This window comes from Myodes glareolus, chromosome 19, assembly GCF_982192425.1.
Source record: "Myodes glareolus chromosome 19, mMyoGla1.1, whole genome shotgun sequence".
Classification (NCBI taxonomy): domain Eukaryota; kingdom Metazoa; phylum Chordata; class Mammalia; order Rodentia; family Cricetidae; genus Myodes; species Myodes glareolus.
This window is the reverse complement of record NC_142044.1, coordinates 44158151-44180955: the sequence shown is the minus strand read 5'-3', so window position 1 is coordinate 44180955 and position 22805 is coordinate 44158151. Positions and strand designations below refer to the sequence as shown.

The following is a 22805-nucleotide window of genomic DNA, read 5'->3' as shown; positions in this document are numbered from 1 at the left end:
TTTTGTTTTTGGAAACAAGGCCTCAATATACAGTCCAGGCTGGCCTTAAACTCTCAAAGATCTACCAGCCTCTGCTCCTTCAATATTGAGATTAAAGGTGTATGCCACCCTACCTGGCCTACATTTATTTATTTATTTTGAGAAAGGGTTTTACATTGTAGCTCAAGCTCTTTAGAATTCAGCTTTGTGGCCCAGGGTGGCCTCAAACTCACAACAATCTCTTGCTTCAGCCTCCTGTGTTCTAGGATTATAGGTGTGCCTACCATAATGGCTTTGTGGACAAAACTGTCTGCCAAATTGAAACCAGTCTTAGAAGACTCTGGAAAAGGACCTGTTAACATGGCCCATGGCATCAGTACTTCCACCCTGCAGTGTCCAACTGGTAAAGGGAACCCAGCAGTGCTCTGGACAAGGACAGGCTGCAGAGCATCATGGCGGAGCTGAGCACTCTCTCCCTCAGGGCCAGATCCCTACTGCACAATTAGCCAAAAACTGTCACTGAGTGAAGATACTAATTTTTCTGCCTCGATTTCCTCATTTGTATATTATAGTAAAACTACTTATTTCACAAAGTTGTGGTAAGTACTAATAAGTTAACATCTTTATTATTTTTAAATTTATCATGAGAAACATCTCAACTGGCATAGTACTTGCCTTGCCTTTATAGGGCTTTGGATTCAATAACCCAGCACCACAAATAATTATAATTATGTTTAAAAATTATTTTAGATTTGTTTATTTATTTATATGTATGAATGTATGTATGTATGATCTATGTACCATGTGAACACCTGGTGCCTGTGGGAGTCAGGATAGGGCTTTACATCCCCTGGATCAGCTACCTACACAGTTGGACTTAATACTTATGAGAAAAGCGATACACACAAAACAGCTTATTAGTGAATGTAACTCAGAAGTACGTCTGGGATTCCCCAATACCATATAAAGGACAGCACTTCAACTACAGGTATGAACAAACATATCTAACTTCTATCCTTTTCTCTACGTAAGCTCTCAAGCATCTCTACTCCTATAAACTGCAGTTACATATCTATAATCCCAGTACTCAGGATGATATGGCCCCAGCACTCCTGCTCATCTCTCCTAAGCCTCAAGTCCCCAGCAGGCCTGGAATATGCTCTCATTACCAGAGTGAAACCTGGGCTTGAGGCCTGTGCAGACAGGCTAAGCTCTGTGTTACCTGGTGAATGATTCCAGATCCAGGCCTCCAGAAGCCCACACCATACTTGGCACCTGCAGTTGCCAGGAAATTATACACTTCCTGGTTGATGTCCTATTAAAACAAATCAATAACCAGAGCATTAGTTTGATCTTGAATGACCTCACACTTCACACTCCCTCCCACACGGTGCTGACATGCTGGCATTGTGAATACAAGTCTTCTCTCGTAGGGCTTCTAAAAATAATTCCAGAGGGCTTGGCTGCTGGCCTGCAGTTTCAGCTGGCAGGCCCAGGGAGAGAGACAGGGGAGCAGAGACAGCTCCACTTCCATGACACCTGGCCAGGGGGACAGTTTGGGAACAAGTCCCTGCCCTGCCCTGCGCCTCAGTTTCTTTGTAGAAGGATAATTAAGAAAGCCTCCTCCGGCACTCGATTCCCTAGTCAGTGCCAACAGCGAAGGGTGTGTGTCATATGGTACCTGTCTACTAGGGTGGACACAGAATGAGGGGGACTATCACAGGGAAGTAAGGGACCAAGTGGACATTCTGGTTTTGCTTCTCCACTGAGTTGTGGTTACCTGTGTGGAAACTCAAATAACATCAAGCTAAGCAGCCCCACAACTCAGGAGGTGGGACAAGACTGCTGTCAAATCCATTTTAGAGATGGAAAACCAGAAGTTCAGGTGAGGCCTGTCCAACCACAGACCTGGAGAATCCTGACAGAACCCAAGGCTGTTGCCTCTGAAGAGGGTGCAAGACTCCACCTGAGAGCACCTAGCCGGTACCAGTCCATAGCAGGCGCACAGCACTTGGTAATATGTTTGGCAGGCCCCAGATGAAGGCTGCTAATTGGGTGGGCACTGATCTGAAGAGGATGAGCTCCACTGCTCCCAGGTTCCTGCAGGCAGGGAAGCCCCACAGCACAGCTGGGTCTGATGAGGCTGATCAGGGACAAAAGGGACAGTGTCACGGTGGAATCTAAGGCTGAAAAGGAGGGACAGGTCCCACACTTGGTAAACACCCTGGAAAAAGCTTTAAGCTCCTGTCTTCCAGTGTGTCCTTCTGAGAGTCCACTTGGTCCCCAAGTAAAAGAATGGCAGACAAGCTGTGTTACCAAAGCAATCCCTTTCTAATTTATAATTAACACACTGGCCTTGTCTTTTACAAACCAGTCACTTGCGAAACTGGGACCTAGGGCAGGAGGGTGGGTACATTTGTATGTTTGTGAGATGATAAACATATGCAGAACTGACCATATCCCTCCCCTTCTAAATCTGCATGTCTCTTCAATACTCAGGTTGAAAGTCGGGCATGACTGTTAAGTAGGACCTTTAAAGAGCCGCTGTGCTCGTAAATATAGACACTGTTATTGTGGAGTGTAGTACTGATAAAGGAGTAAGACCTGCCTGATTTTCCCCGCTCGCCCACGTTTGCTTGCCCTTCCACCTCAGGACAGCACACAAGTTCTTGCCAGATGCCCAGACTTTCCATCCTTTAGAATGGAGCTGAATGAGCCTCTATGGTGTATGATTTCCCTCCTCTGTAGTGGGCTGTTAGGGCAGCAAGAAACAGACCTAGACAAGTCTTTCCAGGACTCTAGGGTATAGAAACAGCCTTTCCCATAGCTTTCAAGGTCCTGCCTGCCTTGTACATTCCCTCTTCCCACAGGGCTCAAGCCTACAGTCCTCTCTTCACTCTATAAGCTTCAAGTTTCTTCCTGTCACAGGACCCTTTGTGTATCTGCTCATTTATCTATTTATTTATTTAGGTGGGAGGGTGGTGGGAGATAGGGCAGGGCTCACAAAGACCAAGCTGACCTCAAACTCACTGTAGAGCCAGGGATGATCTTGAACTCCTGATCCCCGTCTCCACTGCCCAAGTGCTAGAGTTACTTACTGGCAAGATCCTGGCATGCTCCGGCACCCCTGGGCTTTGCTAATCTGTCTTGAATTCCTTCCTTCAATTATCTGTTTCAGGGTCAATTTACAGTCCCATCCCCAAAGGAGCTGCTCCCACCCCTTCCCCAAATCTCAACCAGACCTCTTTCTTACAGCACAGAACCTGCAATTTCCCTTGACATCGCAGTGACTCTGACTCTGTTTCTCCACACAGAACTTTTAAGATCTGTGAGGGACAGGCCCTGCTAATCTAGTTCCAGTAACAGTTCCTGCCATCGCACTTAGCGTGCAATGAATGTTCGGTAAATAAACCTTTGCTGAACACAAGAAGGGATGAGATCTGAAATCTAAGGTTCTGTGAGCCACATCTCTACCACAAATGGTGGTTCGGCTGTGGCAGCTGTTCCAAGGTCCCTGATTTCTGCAGCTCCTGGCCCAGCAAAGACATGTCACATGATCACCCCTCGGCAGCTAATGTGGAAGTTACGAGCCTGCAGACAGGACTTGCTCTCAGCTGAGTGGAAAGTGCCACTGTACCCCTTAGGACTCTATGGGTGGCTAACAGTGGTGAGAAAAGCTAGAATGGAGGCCAGGTGCTGGTGCACAACTTTAATTCCAGCACTTGGGAGGCAGAGGCAGGCGTATCTCCGTGAGTTCGAGGTCAGCCTGGTCTTCAAGAGCTAGTTCCAGGACAGCTAGGACTGTTACACAGAGAAACCCTGTCTTGAAAAACCAAAAAACCAAAAAAAAAAAAAAAAAAAAAAAAAGAAGAAGAAGAAAAGAAAAACTAGAATGGGAAGATGGGAAGGCTGGCTACCCTCAGTGTCTCCCAAGGGTCTGAGAGGCTCAGTGAACCAGGCTGACCCGTGTAGCTGGAGCACTTTCAATCACACGCTCTGCTCTGTGCCAGCTGGGCCGTAGGCCTGCCAGCATTCACGTCTTGCCAGTGACCCCTGGAGAGCACCCACTCCCACTGCCAGGGGCAGAGAGCAGGCGGGCCTAGGGCTGGGAGGGCCAGGGCCAGGTCTAGGAGTAGTATTCAGGAAGGTACCATAAGCTCGGAGGCATGGGTTAGAGTTCATAACAAGATGGGGCATTCGGCTCTGAGTGGCAATTTCAGTGGCACACAGCCATTAGCAAACCTCCCCAAAGAAAAGGCATGGAAGAAGGCTGTCAGCATGAGAGCTCGAGAGTGGGAACGAGATCTGCCTACCCCTTCTGCAGCTGAGAGAATCAACTCATGGTGCTGCTACACACAGGAACCTCCATCCTTTTCCCTAGCTGAACCCCAGGGGCCAAAAGAGAACTGGAGAGAGGTCACATGTGACATGGATACACATATAGGAAGATGGGCTACTGGGACAGAAAGAACTCTGACTTCAGGCACCAGTACTATGTACCAGCACACCTGGCTCTGCAGCGCGCGCTCTCTCTCTCTCTCTCTCTCTCTCTCTCTCTCTCTCTCTGAGACAGGGTTTCTCTATGTAGCCCTAGCAGTCCTGGACCTCACTCTGTAGACCAGAATAAAGATTCACCTCCCTCTGCCTCCCAAGTGCTGAGATTAAAGGCGTGCACTACCACACACCTGCTTATTTGTTTATTATTATAAGTGTGTGTGTGTGTGTGTGTGTGTGTGTGTGTGTGTGTGCTTTAATGGAGGTGCCAGAGGTATCAGATAGGTTGTGAGCTGCCTCATGTGGGTCCTCTGAAGAACAGTATGCACTTTTTTTTCTTTTTTGAGACTGGGTTTCTCTGTAGCTCTGTAGCACATACCTGTGCTTTCTTAAGCCTGCAGCTACCTCCCCAGCCCAGCAGCAGCACTTTCTAACAGCCGAGAATGTTTTCTGTGCGAAGACCAAGGACACTGGTATTTTCTAACATCTTTACAACACGAGATTTTATTTCTACTATTTGGAAGAATTAAAAGCAAGTCTTAAAAATATGTTGAACCTAGCCAGGCGGTGGTGGCTCACGCCTTTAATCTCAGCACTCAGGAGGCAGAGGCAGGAGGATCTCTGTGAGTTCTAGGCCAGCCTGTTCCAGGACAGGCCCCAAAGCTACAGAGAAACCCTGTCTCAAAAAAAAAAAAAAAGAAAGAAAAAGAAATATGCTAAACCCGAGGCTGGAGAGATGGCTCAGAGTTAAGAGCACTGGCTGCTCTTCCTGGAGGACCTGAGTTCAATTCCTACAACTCACATGGGAGCTCAAAACTGCCTGCAGTTCCAGTTCCAGGGGATCTAACACCCTCACTCAGACATACATGGAGGTACAACACCAAATGCACACACAATAAAAATCATTAAAAAACAAATATGAATATGCTAAAGCCAACCAGGTGGTAGGAGGCAGAGGCAGGTGGATCTCTGTGAATTCAAGGCCAGCCTGGTCTATAGAACAAGTTCTCAGACAAAGAGAAACCCTGGCTGGAAAAACAAAAACAAACGAGCAAACAAACACAAACGCTAAAGCTCGGGGCTGGGGAATGACTCGGTGGTAGAGCATTTGCCTGTCATACAGGAGGCTCTGGGATCTATCCTCAGATCCTCAGTACAATGAAAAAAGGCTGAGTCAAGCAGCTTAGTAGAACTCAGCAATGCTCCAGCAGACTGCAACATGGGCTCTACCTCCCTTTCCCCATGCCACACCCAGCTACCCCCCCCCCCCCCACTCGGGGGCTCACCTTGGCCCGGCGCAGGTCTTTCTCACCCCCAACCTGGGCCTCAATCAGATGGTCACAGTGGATGGTTGATGGCACAGCCACCTTGGGCAGCCCACTGCTAATGAACTGTAGCATAGCCATCTGGGCTGTTGCATCTTGCATGGCCACCCGGTCAGGCCGTAGACGCAGGTAGGTCTTTCCGCGCTCAATCTCCTGGTTGGCTGGGTCATCCAAGTGTCCATATACAATCTTCTCTGAGAGAGTGAGAGGCCGGTTCAACCTATGGGCAGAAGGAAGGCAGCTTGGTAGCAGCTTTGCAACTCAACTGCCATAGCTTCTCCTTCTCTATGCGTATAGCAATGAGCAGGCATAGGAGAATCTGTGTGCAGGATCCCAAGATCCACTTGAGCAGGATCAAATCAATGTTGTTCCTGTGGCATCTCCAGGACATAGAGAAGTATTTACTGTGGTGATTTGAAATTTACGTGAATGTCATATAAATGTCAGTATCACAGAAGACAGGGCAGGTGTGGTGCATGTCTGCAATCCCAGCAATTGGGAGGTGGGGCTAGGGATCATATCAATATCATCCTGGCTATGTAGCAAGCTAAAGGCTATGCTAAAAGCCATTTTGGGTTTAGATGAAGTCCTTCCTTAAAATAAATAAATAAAAATAAACATAAGATAACAAGACTAGTTTTCTCAAAGAATATTTGCTTTTCTACTACACTACTCTATTATCCAACAGGTATTAATATATATTTCTCATCTGATATTAAATACATTCTTTTTTTAAAAAATTTTATTTTATTTAATATATGCTTGCCTGCATGACAGAAGAGGGCATCAGATCTCATTCTGGATGGTGGTGAGCCACTGTGTGGTTGCTGGGAATTGAACTCAGTACCTTTTAAAGAGCAGTCAATGCTCTTAACCTCTGAGTCATCTTTCCAGCCCTAAATACATTCTTTTTAAAAAATATATTTATTTATTTTATATGTATGAGTGCTCTACCTGCATGTACAACTTTATGCCAAAATCAGATATTGGGCCCCACTGTAGATGGTTGTGAGCCACCATGTGGGTGCTGGGGATTGAATCCAGGTCTTCTGGAAGATTAGCTTGTATTCTTAACCACTGAGCCATGTCTCCAGCCCTTAATTACATTCTTGTCATTTAATAAACATTCCAGCACATGAGCCTTCAGCAGAGAGATGTTAACAGCTCAAACCCAGTCGACAGCCTGAGTCCTGTCTTGGAGCCCCTACTTCTGGTGGCACTTTCTCCTGTGTCCTCAGTCATCCTAAGACACAGGAACCCTGCCAGCATTGCCTTCACTTGGCTTGCTGCAACACAGTGCATGAATATCCACCTTGCATGCATCATGCCTGTTTCTCTATTCGCAAGGTTTCCCTGTCAGTTTCACTCACATGCACCTGAGAGGTGTGGCTTTTGGCCTCTGTCTCCACCTCCCACTTAGGCTTCTCCTCCCAGATCCCGACTCTTTTGGAGGCTCATGGCTCCCTTCCACATAAAGACAAATATGGCAATCGAGCCAATCCCTCAAACAGGCACAGACTCTGCCAGGACTCAAGTACTTCCCGCTCCCCAGCCAACCCTCCATATACCCTGCTAGTTACCTTGCTGTTTGCCAACACAACACAGCAGCCATATATTCCTCACTTCGATTCCAGAAACTTCAGATCACCTTGAGACTGCCTAGAAAGCATCAGTCACCCACAGCCCAAAGGCCGTGGGTGTGGGTGATCTGACACCCAGAGTCAGAAGCTCTGGATTATAGCTGATCCTGTTACTAAACCTACTAAGAGATTACATAAACAAACTGGCTTCCCCATGGAGTCCCCTCATCTACCTGCCTCAAAGTACAGGACAAGACTGGAGTCCAAAGCTTATCCTTACAGCACCTCCTTTGTTTTGAGGCTTGACCTCAAGCTCACAACAGCCATCCTACCTCAACCTCCTGAGTGCTGGGAGTACAGGCATGTGCTACTACTGCTTGGTTACTTGTTTTGTTTTTAAGAAATGAGCTACGTAGCTTAGGCTAGCTTCCAATTTATAATCCTCACACCTCAATTTCCTCCCTCAGCATTCCCAATGCAGGCATTACATGCATACACCCCCACACCTGGCTAATCTGTAAATGTGAATGTGTGTATAGTTTATATAGTTTATATTGTTGCTGTTTTAATTTATTTATTTTGGTTTTTTGAGACAGGGTTTTTCTGTGTAGCCCTGGCTGTCCTGGAACTTACTCTGTAGACCAGGCTGGCCTCAAACTCACAGAGATCCTCCTGCCTCTGCTTCCTGAGTGCTGGGATTAAAGGCAACTTTCTTTTTTTAATTTATGGACAATTTTGATTTTATGTGCATGGGCATTTTGCCTGTGTGTATGTCGATGCACTGTGTGTGCATGCAGAATTCACAGAGGCCAGAAGAGGGTGTAATATCTTCTTAAACGGAAGTTACAAGTGATTATGAGCTGCCATTTGGATTCTAGGAATCAAATTTGGGATCTCTAGAAAAACAGTACGAACTCTTAACTGTTAAGCCAGCTCTCCAGTACCTCTGTCTTGTTTTCGGGGGCAGGAATTTACTTTATAGCCCGGCTGGCCTCAAGTTCAAAAAAAAAAAAATTAAAAAAAAAATAAATAAAAATCTACTGTCTCTACTTCTTGGGTGTTAGAATTACATGCTGCTAGAATTTGCAGATGCATGCCACCATAGCTGACATAGCTCAGAGACAATTTGGTCAGGGCTACAGAGCCAGACCTTATCCTCCTCAAACAAACTAACAAAGATACCCTCAAGGAACAGCGTTCCTGAGGTGGAACCACACTGACAAATGTATATAGGGTCTCCTTTGGAGCTGGGAAGTAGGTAGCTCAGGAGGTGCTAGGCCTTGTACCTAGACCTCACCACCAGAGACACAAACCGGCTGAACCCATCTGCCACACCCCAGAGCTCTTTCCTGCCCTCTGGTAATAACTCTTCTGACTTTCCCAGTCCACCACGGATCTGCATTCTGTCACTGAAGGTGAGTACTATCAGGGTACTTCATTCTGAAATTTTTTAAAAAGATGTATTGTTTATATGTCTATGTGGACATGTGTAAATAGGTAACTGCAGAGGCCAACTGACTGCATTGGATTCCCGGAGCTGAAGTAATATGCGGTTGGTTGTAAGCTGCCCAACCTAGGTGCCAGGTATTGAACTTGGGTCCTCTAGAAGAGAGCACGGAGCCATCTCTCCAGCCCAACTTTTAGGATTTCTTAAGCACCTTGTGTGTATAGCTCATTTTAAACTCACAGTGCAGATGAGGAAGAAAAGTGAGTTCCCCAGGCTCCAAAACTGTCACACGTAACTAGGAGGAGCCAGCAGGGTGTGCTGCTGCCTGTGCCTTCATTTGGATTCTGCTGTAGCCAACACTGAGATTGCCAGCATGAGCGTGCAGCAAATGCAGATCCTTCCTTCTCTTCTGCCTGCCTGAGCCCCACCCCTAACCTCACAGTCCCCTAGTCCTTGAATTAAGAGCTCTTCTCTAAGGCCCTGGCTGTGCGGTGCAGCAGCTCAACCAGCACGTCTATGAACCTCTAGGTCTGCGTCATGAGAGCCTCTACTAAAAGCAGCAGGAGCCTGAGGTACAGGGGCTGGCCGTCGGTTTGCAGCAGCATATTCCAGGCTGGTGGGTGGTAATGACTCACTGAGTGGAACACAGCTTCTCTTTCTAGGCCCAAGAGAGCGGAAAAACAGTACCAAGACCTTGAAAGCAAATACCTGAAATGCTAGTTTAAAACAAAACAAACCAACCTGGCACTGGGCTGGTGAGTTATGGCTCAGCAAGTGTAGGCACTTGCCTGAAAGCCTGATGACCTCAGTGTGGTCCACGAGGAACAGGCACACTAAATACAGTAAAAGACTTAAAGCCTGACAAACCAGAAAACTCTGCACAGTTAATCATTACATCCTCTTGTGACTGAGGGTGAACTGGGTCCTCTATGTTTATCTGTCCCTTTGTTGTTCTGGGTGGCAGAGACCTAGTTCCTGAAAACAGAATCTGATCCTACTGTCAAAGGCACAGGGTGGAGCAGAGTCCCCTGGCAATGTTCTAGTCTACTTTGAAGTTCTTTAGACTAACTTGATCTTGTTCAGGCTTTGTGGATGCGGTCACATCCACTGTATATTCATGCTTGATTAAAACATAACATGCATGTTTGAAATTCTCAAACAATAAGAAAAGTTCTTTAGAATACAGCTGTTTTAGAACAGCCCCATGTCCACTTTTTCCCTACGTACAGCAGGGTTTCTCAACCCTGGCACTCTGCACACATGGGGCCAGGTGACTCTGCTACGGGGCTATCCTGTGCACCGTGGCAAGGTTAGTGGTGTTACCTACTCCCAAATAAGAGCCCCTCACTGTCTCAAGTAAAGATAACCAAAAATGTCTCTACATACTGCTGAGTATCTCCTGGGGGCAAAACCAACTGTCTGAGGACCACTAGTTTACAGCAATAGTGACAACAGAACAACCCATGTCTGAGTGCCAGGAACATGCAGATAGTGACTAAATTCTCTGATTAACACAGGATTGGGGAAAAAAAATCAGTGAAAGTTTTTGTTTTCTTTAAAATTCAAATATTTCTATTGCCTTAAAAGCTTGGTCCTCTTGTGGGACTTCTAACAGTGGGAACAGGGGCTGTTTTTCAACTCTTTTACTGGCTTTTGGGACCCTACTCCTCATACTGGCCTTAGTACATAGGGAAGTGCTTAGTCTTACTACAACTTGACATGCCATGGTTTGTTGATACTCATAAGAGACTTGCCCTTTCCTAAACAGAAACAGAGGAGGAGTGGGGGAGGGACTTGGAGGAGAGGAGGGAAGGGAAATTTCAGCTAGGATGTAAAATAAATAAATTTGTTAAAAATTAAAAAAGAGAGGGCTGGAAAGATGGCTCAGTGGTTAAGAGCCACTGTCTGCTCTTCCAAAGGTCCTGAGTTCAATTCCCAGCAACCACATGGTGGTTCACACCACCTGAAATGAGATCTGGTGCCTTCTTCTGGCCTACAGACATACATGCAAGCAGAACACTGTATACTTAATGAATAAATAAATTTAAAAAAATTAAAATGAGAGAGAGTTCATAGCCAGGAGGAGGAAAGAAAAAGGTGTTTTTATTGCTTCAGTCAATTGCTTATAGTGAAAGCTAAATGACAAGCTGGGTGTGGCATACATTTTAAATCTCAGCACTTGGAGAAGCAGAGATGAGTGGATCTCTCTGAGTTTGAGGCCAGCCTTTTCTATACTGCAAGTTCTATGACAGCCAGGGCTGCACAGAGACACCTTGCCTTAACAAACCAATACAGCTAGGCAGTGCTGGCCAATGCATTTAATCCCAACACTCAGAAGACAGAGGCAGGTAGATCTCTGTGAGTTTGAGGCCGGCCTGGTCTACAAAATGAGTTCCAGGACAGGTTCCAAGGTATACAGAGAAAGCTTGTTTCAAAAACAAAACAAAAACAAAAAATACAAACAAACTCTAAATGGCAAGTAATACTTCCTGGTCAAGTTAGCAGGAAGCTCCCTTCTGTGCCAGCATGATTAAGAGGACAAGTCTTGAATACGAAAGGAAAATCCAGTATTTTCCCACTGGGCAGTTAGAGAGTCTCAAGAATAAAATAAACAGTGTTTCCTGGGGAAAAGTATTTGTACAAGGTCCTGTGTTGGTGAGGACGATGTTCTCCACTCTGGCTGCACTTGAGAAAAAGCTAAGAGTCTGGCTAGAACTACCTACACTTTGATGTCATCAGTTCCTGGAGGATACTTGGTTTTTTGTTTGTTTTGGTTTTGGTTTTAGTTTTTAGAGACAAGGTTTCTCTGTGTAGCCTTGGCTGCCTCCAGAGTACTAGGACTAAAGGCATACACTACCATGGCCAGCATGTGCACACACACATACACACAATAGATTAAAATATAATTTAAAAAATAATACTAGATGGGGCTTGAGAAATGGCTCAGAGGTTAAAAGCACTGGCTGTTCTTCCAGAGGTCCTGAGTTCAATTCCCAGCAATCACATAATGGCTCACAACCAACGATAATGAAATCTGGTGCCCTCTTCTGGCAGGCAGGCATACATGCAGGCGGATCACTGTATACATAATAAAATTTTTAATTATACTTTTTTATTACTTTTATTTTATTAATGATAATCATAATAATCATAATAGAACCAATGCTGGGGTCATTAGAGTCACTCAGAACTGGACTGACTGTAGGCCTCACCATTCAACAAACTTAGAGCCTTAGAAGGTAGTTCTCTACTCTGACACTCTTGATGCTTCTGCCTCCACCTCTCAAGAGCTGGGATTGTAGGCATGTACCACACTTCCTAGCCTTCTGGGCCTTTTACTATAATTCCTTGGAAAAGGGCCAGTAGTTCCAAAGCAAATATTTTCCCCACAGGGGCCTGTTTCCTAAATAGTAGCTCCTGCCACCATCACTCCCGATGCCTTCTGGAAGGGAAGCAGCTCTCAGTCGGCACCTCGAGCTCTCCACAGGCTTACCGTTTGCGGACAATGTTAATGTTCTTCTCTAGCAGGTCATAGCGGATGTACTCATTGGGCTCAAAGTGGCTCATGGCCACCTTGGCCCGTTGGCACAGGACAGAGGCCACATGGTACTGCCGAACACCCAGGGCCTTCTGCAAAACAGAAGAAAACAGTACCATGAATGGGTTTCTCAAGTATCTACATTTGAAAGGCAGGTCCACATGGTGAAAAAAGGAATCAAGTGTCATGAGCTGCTCTATGACTGTTGCCTTGATTCCCTTAACTGAAGCATGGGTGACTTAGGAGCCACAGAAACCATCCCAAAAGGAGGAAATGGGAGAATTCATAGCCAAATCACTGGTTCAAAGGCAAGTTCCACCACATAAGTTATAACAGCTGAAGAAAGAGCTAGGGGAGCCAGTAACAGGGATGTAATCAGTCCGGGACCATTCAGGGATACCGTGTATGAAAGTTCCAGCAGCTCTGAAGCCCACGCTACAGCTAGAACTCTGCCCACTTTGTAGGTTCCCTGAGGGTGGAGGAAGGCTCCATTACTACCTAGCACACCGCACGAAGCATCAAATGTATGTTTCCTAGATAGAAGAATGAATGAGAAAAGCCTGCCCTAAGCTTTGGTCATTACCTCACCCTTCCAAAAGGTGTTGCATGGCTCCCTTGCCTTCTAACATGTAGTACACTTCTTGACTTCTATGCAAGGGGTAAGTGATACTAAGTGACTTTTAATGTAGGCCACTAAAGGACTAGCTCTGTCAAGCAGCCTCTGGCTCGAGCTGACCCGGGAGAAGACCATGTTCCCAAGACATAAGGAGTCCAGGGAGAGGTCCCCTCGGAGAGGAACAGAGGCCTCCTGTCAATACCAGCAAAGCCTTGAAAGTGATCCACCTGGCAAAGGAATGCTTCTACTCCAGCACAAGCCTTCAGATATCTGCAACCCTAGGCAACATTTGAAAAACCAATTTTTTTTTTCAGTAGTGGCCAGGGCCTTATGCATGTAAGACAAGCACTCTACTACTGAACCAATCACACATCCTGACTATACCTGCTGAAGTGAGCTCATCCGCAAACTCTTGGACTACAGAAACTCTGAAAGGTAACTGGCGACTTGCTATAAGCCTGTAATTTGAGGCCTGTTTGTTATACAGCAATCAGCAAAAAAAATAGGATGGAGGATATTCTAGTTCATTTTAAAACTCTGGATGACAACATTAACAGAGAAGGCCAAGAAGGAATAAATTAATCTGTCTTAGGATGGTTTCTATTGCTGTGATAAAATACCATGACTAAAAAGCAACTTTAGGAAGAAAGGGTTTATTTCATTTATACTTCCAGGGAACAGTCCAGTACAGAAAGAAGTCAGGGCAGGAACCTGGAGACAGAAACTGATACAGAAGCCATGGAGGAGTGCTGCTTACTGGTCTGCCTGGCATTCAGGACCACTAGTCCAGGGGTGGCACCACCCACCATCCCACATCAATCACCAATCAAGAAAATGCCACATAAGCTTGCCCACAGGACATTCTAGTGGAGTATTCCTCAGTTGAGGTTACATACACTATTTATTTTTGTAAACTGACTGCCCTAAGCATGAGTTAACTTAGAAACAAAAATAACAATACCAGTGTCTAGGCGAGCAGGCAAAACCATAAACTGTCATCCTAATTATAATGCTAACAGCAAGGAAAACAGTGCCAATACTGGAAACTAAAGGGAAAAAAATTGCTGCGGTCCATTGAGATGGTTCAGTGGAAAAAAGTGTTATGCAAATCTGACCACCTAAATTCAATCTCCAGAATTCATAGTAGAAAAAGAGAATCAACTCCTAAGCGTTGTCTGTCCCTGACCTTCATATGTGTACCATGGCCTGTATGGAGTCAGAGGACAATTTATAGGAGTCGGTTTTGTCCCTTCACCACGTGGGTCCCAAAAATTGAACTCAGGCTGTTAAGAGTTTAATGGCAGGGCAATTACCCAATGAACCAACTCACTGGCCCATGTACTAACTAAAATAAATGCCGATTGTTAGGTTGAATATATAATTCAGTTAGCAAAACACTAGACTAGCATACACAAAGTCCAGGCTCAGTTCTGGCACGACAGAAACTGGGCAAGGCGGTGCACACCTGCAACCTCAGCACTTGGGAGCTGCAGACAGGATAACCAGGAGTTTAAGGCCAGCCTGGGCTATAGGAAACCCTCTCTCAGATAACAATGATGCTGATGATGGGAAAACAAGGACAAGAAATGTGATAGGGACTGGACACACGATTCAATGGAAAAGTGTGTGTACCTTGCTATTCACGTGGCCCCAATTCCATCTTCAGTACCACTACATGAATTAATTTTTAAAATGCTGATAAAAGATAAAACTTTTTGGTAAAGGTAGAATATTTACTTTGCATAAGACAAACACTGTGCTAAGCATTCTGCACACATTATATCCTCTAATCTTCAACGCCCACCTTGAAATAACTCCTCCTGAACCTAGCTTCCCATGGAAGAAGAGGAAGGCTGACCGAAGAAACACAGCAATAAGTGGGGGACCCAAACCCAGCCCAACTAATCTACTTATCTGCTACTGCCCCCGGCTTGTTAGCCAAGTCTCTAAACTGCCCCTCAAAATGGGTTCAGTTTCACAGTACTGAGAATTAGGGAAGTTCATCCACATGTTCAGTCCTGAGTCACGATCAAGCACGGTAGCACACTGCCTGTGATCCTAGCACTTGGGTGAAGGAGACAAAAGAACAAGGCTCAAGGTCATCCTCAGGTATGTAGCAAGTTTGAGGCCAGCCTTGGCTACCTAAGTCTGAGCCTCAAATTAAACAAACAAACTCCTTAATCCCAATATCACCCCGCTTTCCCTGTACGAGTATCTGTGAATAACAGCAACACTGTCCATAGGGCTTTCTACCATTTTGGATCCACTCTAGGTCTGTGCTGTCCAATGAAGCAGTCAAGCACAATTGAACAATGTCATTTTTACTGTTTATTACATTTAATTTCCATGTATATGTGTGTGTGTGTGTGTGTGTGTGTGTGTGTGTGTGTGTGTGTGTGTGTGTATGGACATGTCATATCATGTATGTGGAGGTCACAGGACAACATGCAGGAGTTGGTTCTCTCCTTCTACTTTGTGGGTTACAGGGATTGACTCAGGTGGTCAGGTGGCAGTAGGTGCCCTTACCTAACTAGCAGTCTCTATTACTACTAATTAAATCGCCACACGGGGGACTGCAGAGTTGGCTTTGTCCATGCCTACCCTTTGAAGTCAAGCTGTTCTATAATGGTTCCCAGAGCCCAGTCACACCAGGATCCCCTGAGTATGTATAGCACGAACAATAAAAGTTCAGAGACAGATATTGGGGTTCAGTCCAAAACCAGAAAAGCAAAGCAGCCAAGCCACTAGAGAAGTCTTACCTCTACCAAGGCTGGGCGACCACAGATTAAATAGGTTTTTATTATTTGTGCCACAAGTATGTTCAAATTATACAATCCTGTTCTCACTTAAGATGACTCAGTTTCCAGAGTTGGGGGGTATCCCCCAGATTCTGAAGACAACTATCTGTCTGTTGTTCTTCCTAACTGTCTTCTCTGGGCTAAGGACAGATTTCAGGTTTTTAAATGACCCATTTACTGGTTTATCTCCAAGTTCTGCGGCAGCTTGACCCTGCGCCATGCTGCCGGCATCTGCATGCAGCTCCATCAGCCTCAGAGTACTAATGCAGCCAGTGGACACACTGCAGGACACATACAAATCACTTCCACACACCCAAACACCCTGACATCTTGACCGACATTTTCCTCACCAGCTACTCTTCTTTCTTTCTCTCTCTGTCTCTGTCTCTCTCTCTCTTTCTGCCCTCCCCCTGAAACAGGGACTCACTATGTAGCCCTGGCTAGTCTCATACTCAGAGATCCACCTGCCTCTGCCTCCAGGGTGCTGGGACTAAGAGTAAGTAGCATCACTGATCACTCATTTTGCGATTTGGTTGTTTTGCAACAGGGTCTTACTGTGTAGACTCGGCTGGCCTAAAACTTGCCTTGAAGACAAAGTTGGCCCTGAACTCACAGAGATCCACCTGCCTCTCTTCTGAGTGCTGGGATAAAAAGTATGGTATGCACCATCATGTCCTGATATCACAGACTACTCTAAAGCCACACCTATTTACAGACATGGCTGATTTATTTGTTTTGGGATTTTCTCTTTAAAAAATGTAAAATGTATTGTGTGTATGTGTACATGTGTGCTGATACACTCCCGGGGTGTATCAGAGAACTTACAGGAGCCGGTTCCTTTTCGTCTGCACCTTGGCTCTAGGAACTGACCTTAGGTAGTCAGGCTTCAAAGCAAACACCTTTACCACTGAGATTATTACCCTAGGTTTTATTATTTTTAAGGCAGGGTTTCACACTGTAGCTCAAACAGCCCTAGAACTGTATAGCCCAGATTGGCCTTAAATTCAAGATGATCCTCCTGCTTCTCAAGTGCAGGAATTACACATGTGAGCTACCTTGTGTACCTGATTTTCTGGACCTAGATGAAAAATCTAATAACCTTGATCCTGGTTTACCATCTTTACCATCAGTTTCTGCCTATTTCCAGTCCTGTGGTCTACAGAACAAGAAGCATGTTGTCTCTACCCTGTTGTCAAAAAAGGTCAAGCAAGTTAATGTCTTAGCTCTTCGCTTACATGACACTTGTGATGGCTATTCTTAGTTATCAACTTGACTATATCTGGAATGAACTACAATCCAGATATGGAGGGCACACCTGTGAGTTTCTGTTTTGTCTGAAGTGGGAAAATGCACTTCTAATCCCGACCTTAGAGGTAGGAAGTCACTCTTTTGATCCAGATCTTGAGGTGAGAAAGACACATCTTTATTCTGGGCCATACCTTCTGGTGGAAGCCTATAAGGACATAGAAGAAGGAAGCCCTTGCTCTTCACCTGCTTGCCTCACCTTGCTAGTACATTCATTCCTTTACTGGCACTGAAGTCTTCCTCAGGATTCTAGCACACAGAAGACCAGCTGAGACACCCAGTCCTGTGGGACTGAGCAACTACTAGATTCTTGGACTTTCCATTCACAGCTAACCACTGTTGGATTAGCTGGACTGTAGCCTTTCCAATAAATTACCTTTATATATATGTGTGTGTGTGTGTGTGTGAGCATATATAATTTGTATGTGTAAATACATATTTACATATAAACATATTTGCTTGTTTATATTTATTTATATATACAAATAAAAATAAATAAATATAAGTGTGATTTATATGTGCATATATAATATATATAAGTACACACACACACAGAAAGATTCATTCGATAAGTTCTGTGACTTCAGAGAACCCTGATTAATACATTTTATGAACCTTATTTAGAAACTGGGCCTTACTATGTAGTCTAAACTGCCTCAAACTCATAATCCTGCCTCACCCTCCCAAGTACTAGAATTTGCCATGACACCCTGTTCATTCATACTTTGTTTTGTTTTTCAAGACAGGGTTTCTTTGCTCATTCCTGGCTGCCCTGAAACTCGCTCTATAGATCAGGCTCACCTCAAACTCATAAGAGATCCCTCTGCCTCTTCCTCCTGTGTGCTGGGATTAAAGGTGTGTGCCGCCACGGCCCAGCTTTCATTCATGCATTTTAAACGCCCCATACACTGTCCTTAAGCAGCAAGCAAGATGCAAAGCTCTGACACCTAGCAGAGTTACATGAATGCAAGGTAACTTTAGTTGCATTTAATTAAGGTAGGTTGGTAAAAATAGTGAATTTGATTTCATCAGGACATATGACAGAACAGTCAGGTTGTCCCTAACACAAAAGTCAGGGTTGAGTGGCAGTTCAGTTTGGTGGCTGTTACTCTGGTTGGACATGATGAATACCCAACAAAGAGTGTTGACAAAGAGATCAACACTGACCTAATCAAACATCTGTCCTCATGAGCCTGTCTAGACGGGTCACATTTAGATGTCCAACCTGAAACTCTTGTTTATTGTGTGTGCAGCTGGCAGACACTGAGAGGGCCAGGATCCCCAGACACAGCATGATGCTCTAGTGACTGTGGACCACATCCTATAAAAGTCTTTTTTTAGAGGTCAAAAAAAATGTTTTTGACCTCTGCCCAGAAGAGAATGGCGGGCCTCTTCCGCTCACCTCTAGTCTCCCAGAGGCTGCTAGAGGACACTCTTTTCCATCATAGCTCACTGTGACATGGACTTTTAGTGCAGGCCCCAGACCTAGAGCAAGACTCTGAACTTCTTGTTCACAATCTAGATGACCACAATCCTGGTGCCACAGTCATTAGCTCCTTTTGCTTAGGTGTCACCTGTCCCTTATGTGTACAGGAAAAAAACTCAAAAAGAATGGCACCTGCAGCTGATTCTGTTTTTCACCCTATAAGTGACACGAGGTGATCACTGTTTTAACTGCACCAGTCAGTCTGTAGCCCTGCTAGTGTGAGCTTGACAAGAGTACTGTGTTCATTCGTATGTAACTGTTCCCCATAAGCTCATAGAGAGTGGCATTATTAGGAGTTGTGTGGCTTTGTTGGAGGAAGTGTGACACTGTGTGGGTGGGCTTTGAGGTCTCTTGTTTGAGCTTAGTTCAGTGTAACACATAGTCCACTTCCTGTTGCCTTGATCAAGATGTAGCCAGCACCATGTCTGCCTGCATGCCACCATGCTCCCCACCATGATGAGATAACGGACTGAACCTCTGAACTGTAAGTCACACCTCAAATAAATGATTTTTTCTTTTTTCTTTTTAAATTCATTTTACATACAAACCACAGTCCCCCCTTCCTTCCACTTCCCCTTCAAATAAATGATAATAGACTTAACCTCTGAACTATAAGCTGCCACCTCAAATAAATATTTTCCTTTATAAGAGTTGCCATGATCATAGTATCTCTTCACAACAATAGAAATCCTAAGACAGTCACATTAATTTTTTTTTTTTTGAGACATGGTTTCTGTGTAGCTTTTGATGTCCTGGAACTTTCTCTATAGACCAGATTAGCCTTGAACTCTGAGATCACCTGTCTCTTCCTCCCAAGTGTTGGGACAAAGGTATGTGCCACCACTACCCAGCATGTTAAATGTTTAGCTTGATTTTTAGCAATGGGAGAGCCAGAGAAACTTTAAACAAAATCATGAGATCAGAGGTGAATTTTTCAAAAACCACTGTGGCTATGCATACAGTGCATTTACAGACACAGGAAGTACCGAAAGGCTGTGGTAGCTTCTCATACAACCTTTCCTAGTTATGTAATACATCTGTATCTAACACCTGAGCACCATGCCAAGAAACCATGGATACCAAGGAAGACATTCCTACAATAATATTCCTTTGTTGGGTCAAGGTCAGCGAAAGCCCATAGTAACCTTCACAAAGATCATAAAGACTACTTCTGAGTGGACAACCCAACAATAAATAAGGGCTTCTGCTTGGGATGCCTGGTTGAGAATTCATAGAGGAAGAGGGTGTGTGCAGGCATAAAAGACAAAGCCAGGGAGTGGTTAAAAAAAATAATGACATCTTGAAATTTGCAGGCAAATGGATGGAACTTGAAAAAAACCATACTGGCTGGGCGTAATGGTGCATGCCTATAATCCCAGCACTAGGGAGACAGAGGCAGGCAAATCTCTTGTGAGTTTGAGGCCAGCTTGGTCTACAAAGTGAGTTCCATAGAGAAACCCTGTCTTGAAAAAAACAAAAACCAAAATAAAACAAAACATACTGAGGGAGGTAACCCAGACCCAGAAAGACAAATACAACTTATAGTCACTTATAAGAGGTTTTTAGACATAAAGCAAGGAATAACCAGCCTACAGTCCACAACCCCAGAGAACAAAGACAACAAAGAAGACCCTAAGAGAGAAATACATGGATCCGCCCAGGAAGGAGAAAAAGACAAGATCTCCTGCGTAAAATGGGGGGGGGGGGCTGCAAGGGGAGTGGGAGAAAATGTATCAATTAAAAACAATAAAGAGGGCTGGAGAGATGGCTCAGAGGTTAAGAGCATTGCCTGCTCTTCCAAAGGTCCCAAGTTCAATTCCCAGCAACCACATGGTGGCTCACAACCATCTGTAATGAGGTCTGATGCCCTCTTCTGGAATGCAGGCATATACACAGACAGAATATTGTATACATAATAAATAAATTTAAAAAAAAAAGAAAGTAACTCTGTAAATAAAAACAATAAAGAATAAAATAATAATAAAAAGACAGAGCAGGGACCAAACTAGGTAGTTTCATCCCAGCATTCAGGAAAGCTGAGGCAGGAGAACTGAGAGTTCAGACTGGTGCTATAGTGTAAGAGTCTGTCTCAAAACGAAACACAACCAGACAAACTAGACTAAGGGCAAGACATGGTAAAAGGTAGTATGGCTCTCTGTTCCTAAACCTGAACTCTCAACTGTGGCTTTTCAAGAGGAACAGAACCTGCCCCTAGTCTATGCTGCACCTGCACCTGTCAGGGTGCCTGGCTGGTACAATGGCAGATTCCTCCCATCCTGCCAAGCCTAGGGTTATACTGTAACTACCTGTTATGAGTCACCATGTCAACAATTCCTTGTCCTCAGCAAGCCAAGGAGCTGGAGGTGGCTGAGCTACTCAAGAGATTGGATTCCTGGGTCAGGAGGAGGTCTCCTGACTTACTTCACTGAGAGACAAGTCACTAGGTACCTGTCAGCATGCCCCTGTGGGATGCTCCAATACAAAGAACAGGTATAGAAATAACATCCTTCTAGACTTGGATCCTCTCTCTTAGAATTTCAGACTCCTGAGCTGTGGGACCGTGGGATTCCTGACCTTTCTTGAGCCTTGATTTCCTCTTCTGTAACAGAAAGGGAAAACAGCAAAGATTATCAGGGTCAGAAAGCACACAGTTTAAAATGGAGAGAAAGACCCAAAATGATAACATAAAACAGCCAGTGGGGGCTAGGAAGAAGAGATGGGAAACTCCTGGGCTACCATACTTTGTTAAGAGGAAATATAAAAGATGGCTTCAAAAATATAAATGAGGTCAGACTCCTGGCTATTCCTGACCATGGACTCCACAGTTCCAAGGCTCACTGCTCTCAGCAACTAACTACCTGCTCAGCCCTTCCTGGCAGGAAAGCCTCAGGGGGAGCTCCTTCTAGGTGGGCAAACCAGGAATGACTGTCAGTCAACACTTTGTGGAGTAGAAGCATTTCCCACACCTCCACTGTAGCTTCTAACAACATTTTCCCACCCCCGGTGATAGGCAACCCTTGGCATCTCTCCTAAGAATTCAAAGCTACACAATTCCCTCTTGCCAGCAGGCAATCAGCTAGATTGGTTGCTATGCAACCAGCAGGAACAAAAGTGGTGCAGCCCTTTCCAGAGACATGGAAAAGTACGGTGAAGAGTCATGCCTCCCCGAGTCCCTCTAAATGTCTACCAAAGACAGCAGGGGTCTTTTAAAAAACAGGCCGATTTATTCACTCATCCATCTAATTCTCTTTTGTTGCTGCCTTCAGCAGCAGAGACTGGGAATGTCGTGTGCTGCATACAAATCCTGAGCCCTGCTCTGGCCTGCATATTTTAGGCAGTAGTTCTACAGCAACACACTGAGGAGGGGCATCCTACAAAGCTCCTCAGGCAGCCTATGCGCTCAGCCAAGAACAAAGTTGCCCTGTGAGACCCACACCTCCGCCTCACTGGTATCTGGGGCAGAAGGCAATCACAGCCCCTAGAGACATACAATGAAACCAGTTGGGGGGGGGCAACTGAACTGTGTACCCTATATCCAGAGATCTGGCTTCTACTCCCTACCCCAAGGGGAGGGCTCCGGGGTAAAAGGTTAGCTAAGTGGTCAAAAGACCAAGTTCTATCGTCCAACATGTGACTCTGTAGTGTACTACCTGTGACCTCAAATGACTTAACCTTTGTGGGCCTCAATTTCATCATTATAAAAACAGGCTGGGAATGCTGACATTTTAGGGTTGATGTGAAGGACAAATGGGTAAACTCTGGTAAAAGAAAATCTAGGATGGATCTCTGAGTTCAAGGCTAGCCTGGTCTACAGAGCTAGTTTTAGGACAGTCAGGCTACACAAAGATACCTTGTCTTGAAAAACAACAAACAACAAAAAAAGAAGGCCTAAGTGGAAGGACCCGAACTCAGTATATGACAGCTGCTATGTTCCCTGTTCCCCAGGCCTGAAGTGCTGGCTCCAATATCAACACCAGCAGTGGGCAGACTAAACATTCAGGGGGCTGGGTCTGTTTTGAGGCCGTAGTACATCTACCCACCGTTTGCTTCAGCCCTGTATTATAGTATTTAAATTACGGTTCCCTCATAGCAAGACTGACAACCATATGTAACTATAGTCCCAGGGGATCTAATACCCTTTTCTAACCTTGGCACCAGGCACTCACCTAGTGTTCATACATACCTACAGGCAAAACATTAACACAAATAATAAAATAAATAAGCTGGACATTGGTGG

At 45.0% G+C, this 22805-nt stretch overlaps 1 protein-coding gene across 1 annotated transcript in view; it reads right to left on the bottom strand.

Moving 5' to 3' along the window:
* Aco2 (aconitase 2) overlaps window positions 1–22805 on the bottom strand; it is a 43386-nt gene that overhangs the window by 14033 nt on the left and 6548 nt on the right. Inside the window, exons 2-4 of the mRNA XM_048445080.3 lie at window positions 12319–12455; window positions 5760–6018; window positions 1202–1294 (exon numbers count right to left, since the gene is read on the bottom strand). Coding sequence (XP_048301037.1) covers window positions 1202–1294; window positions 5760–6018; window positions 12319–12455 — 489 coding nt within the window. The remainder of the gene's footprint in view (window positions 1–1201; window positions 1295–5759; window positions 6019–12318; window positions 12456–22805) is intronic.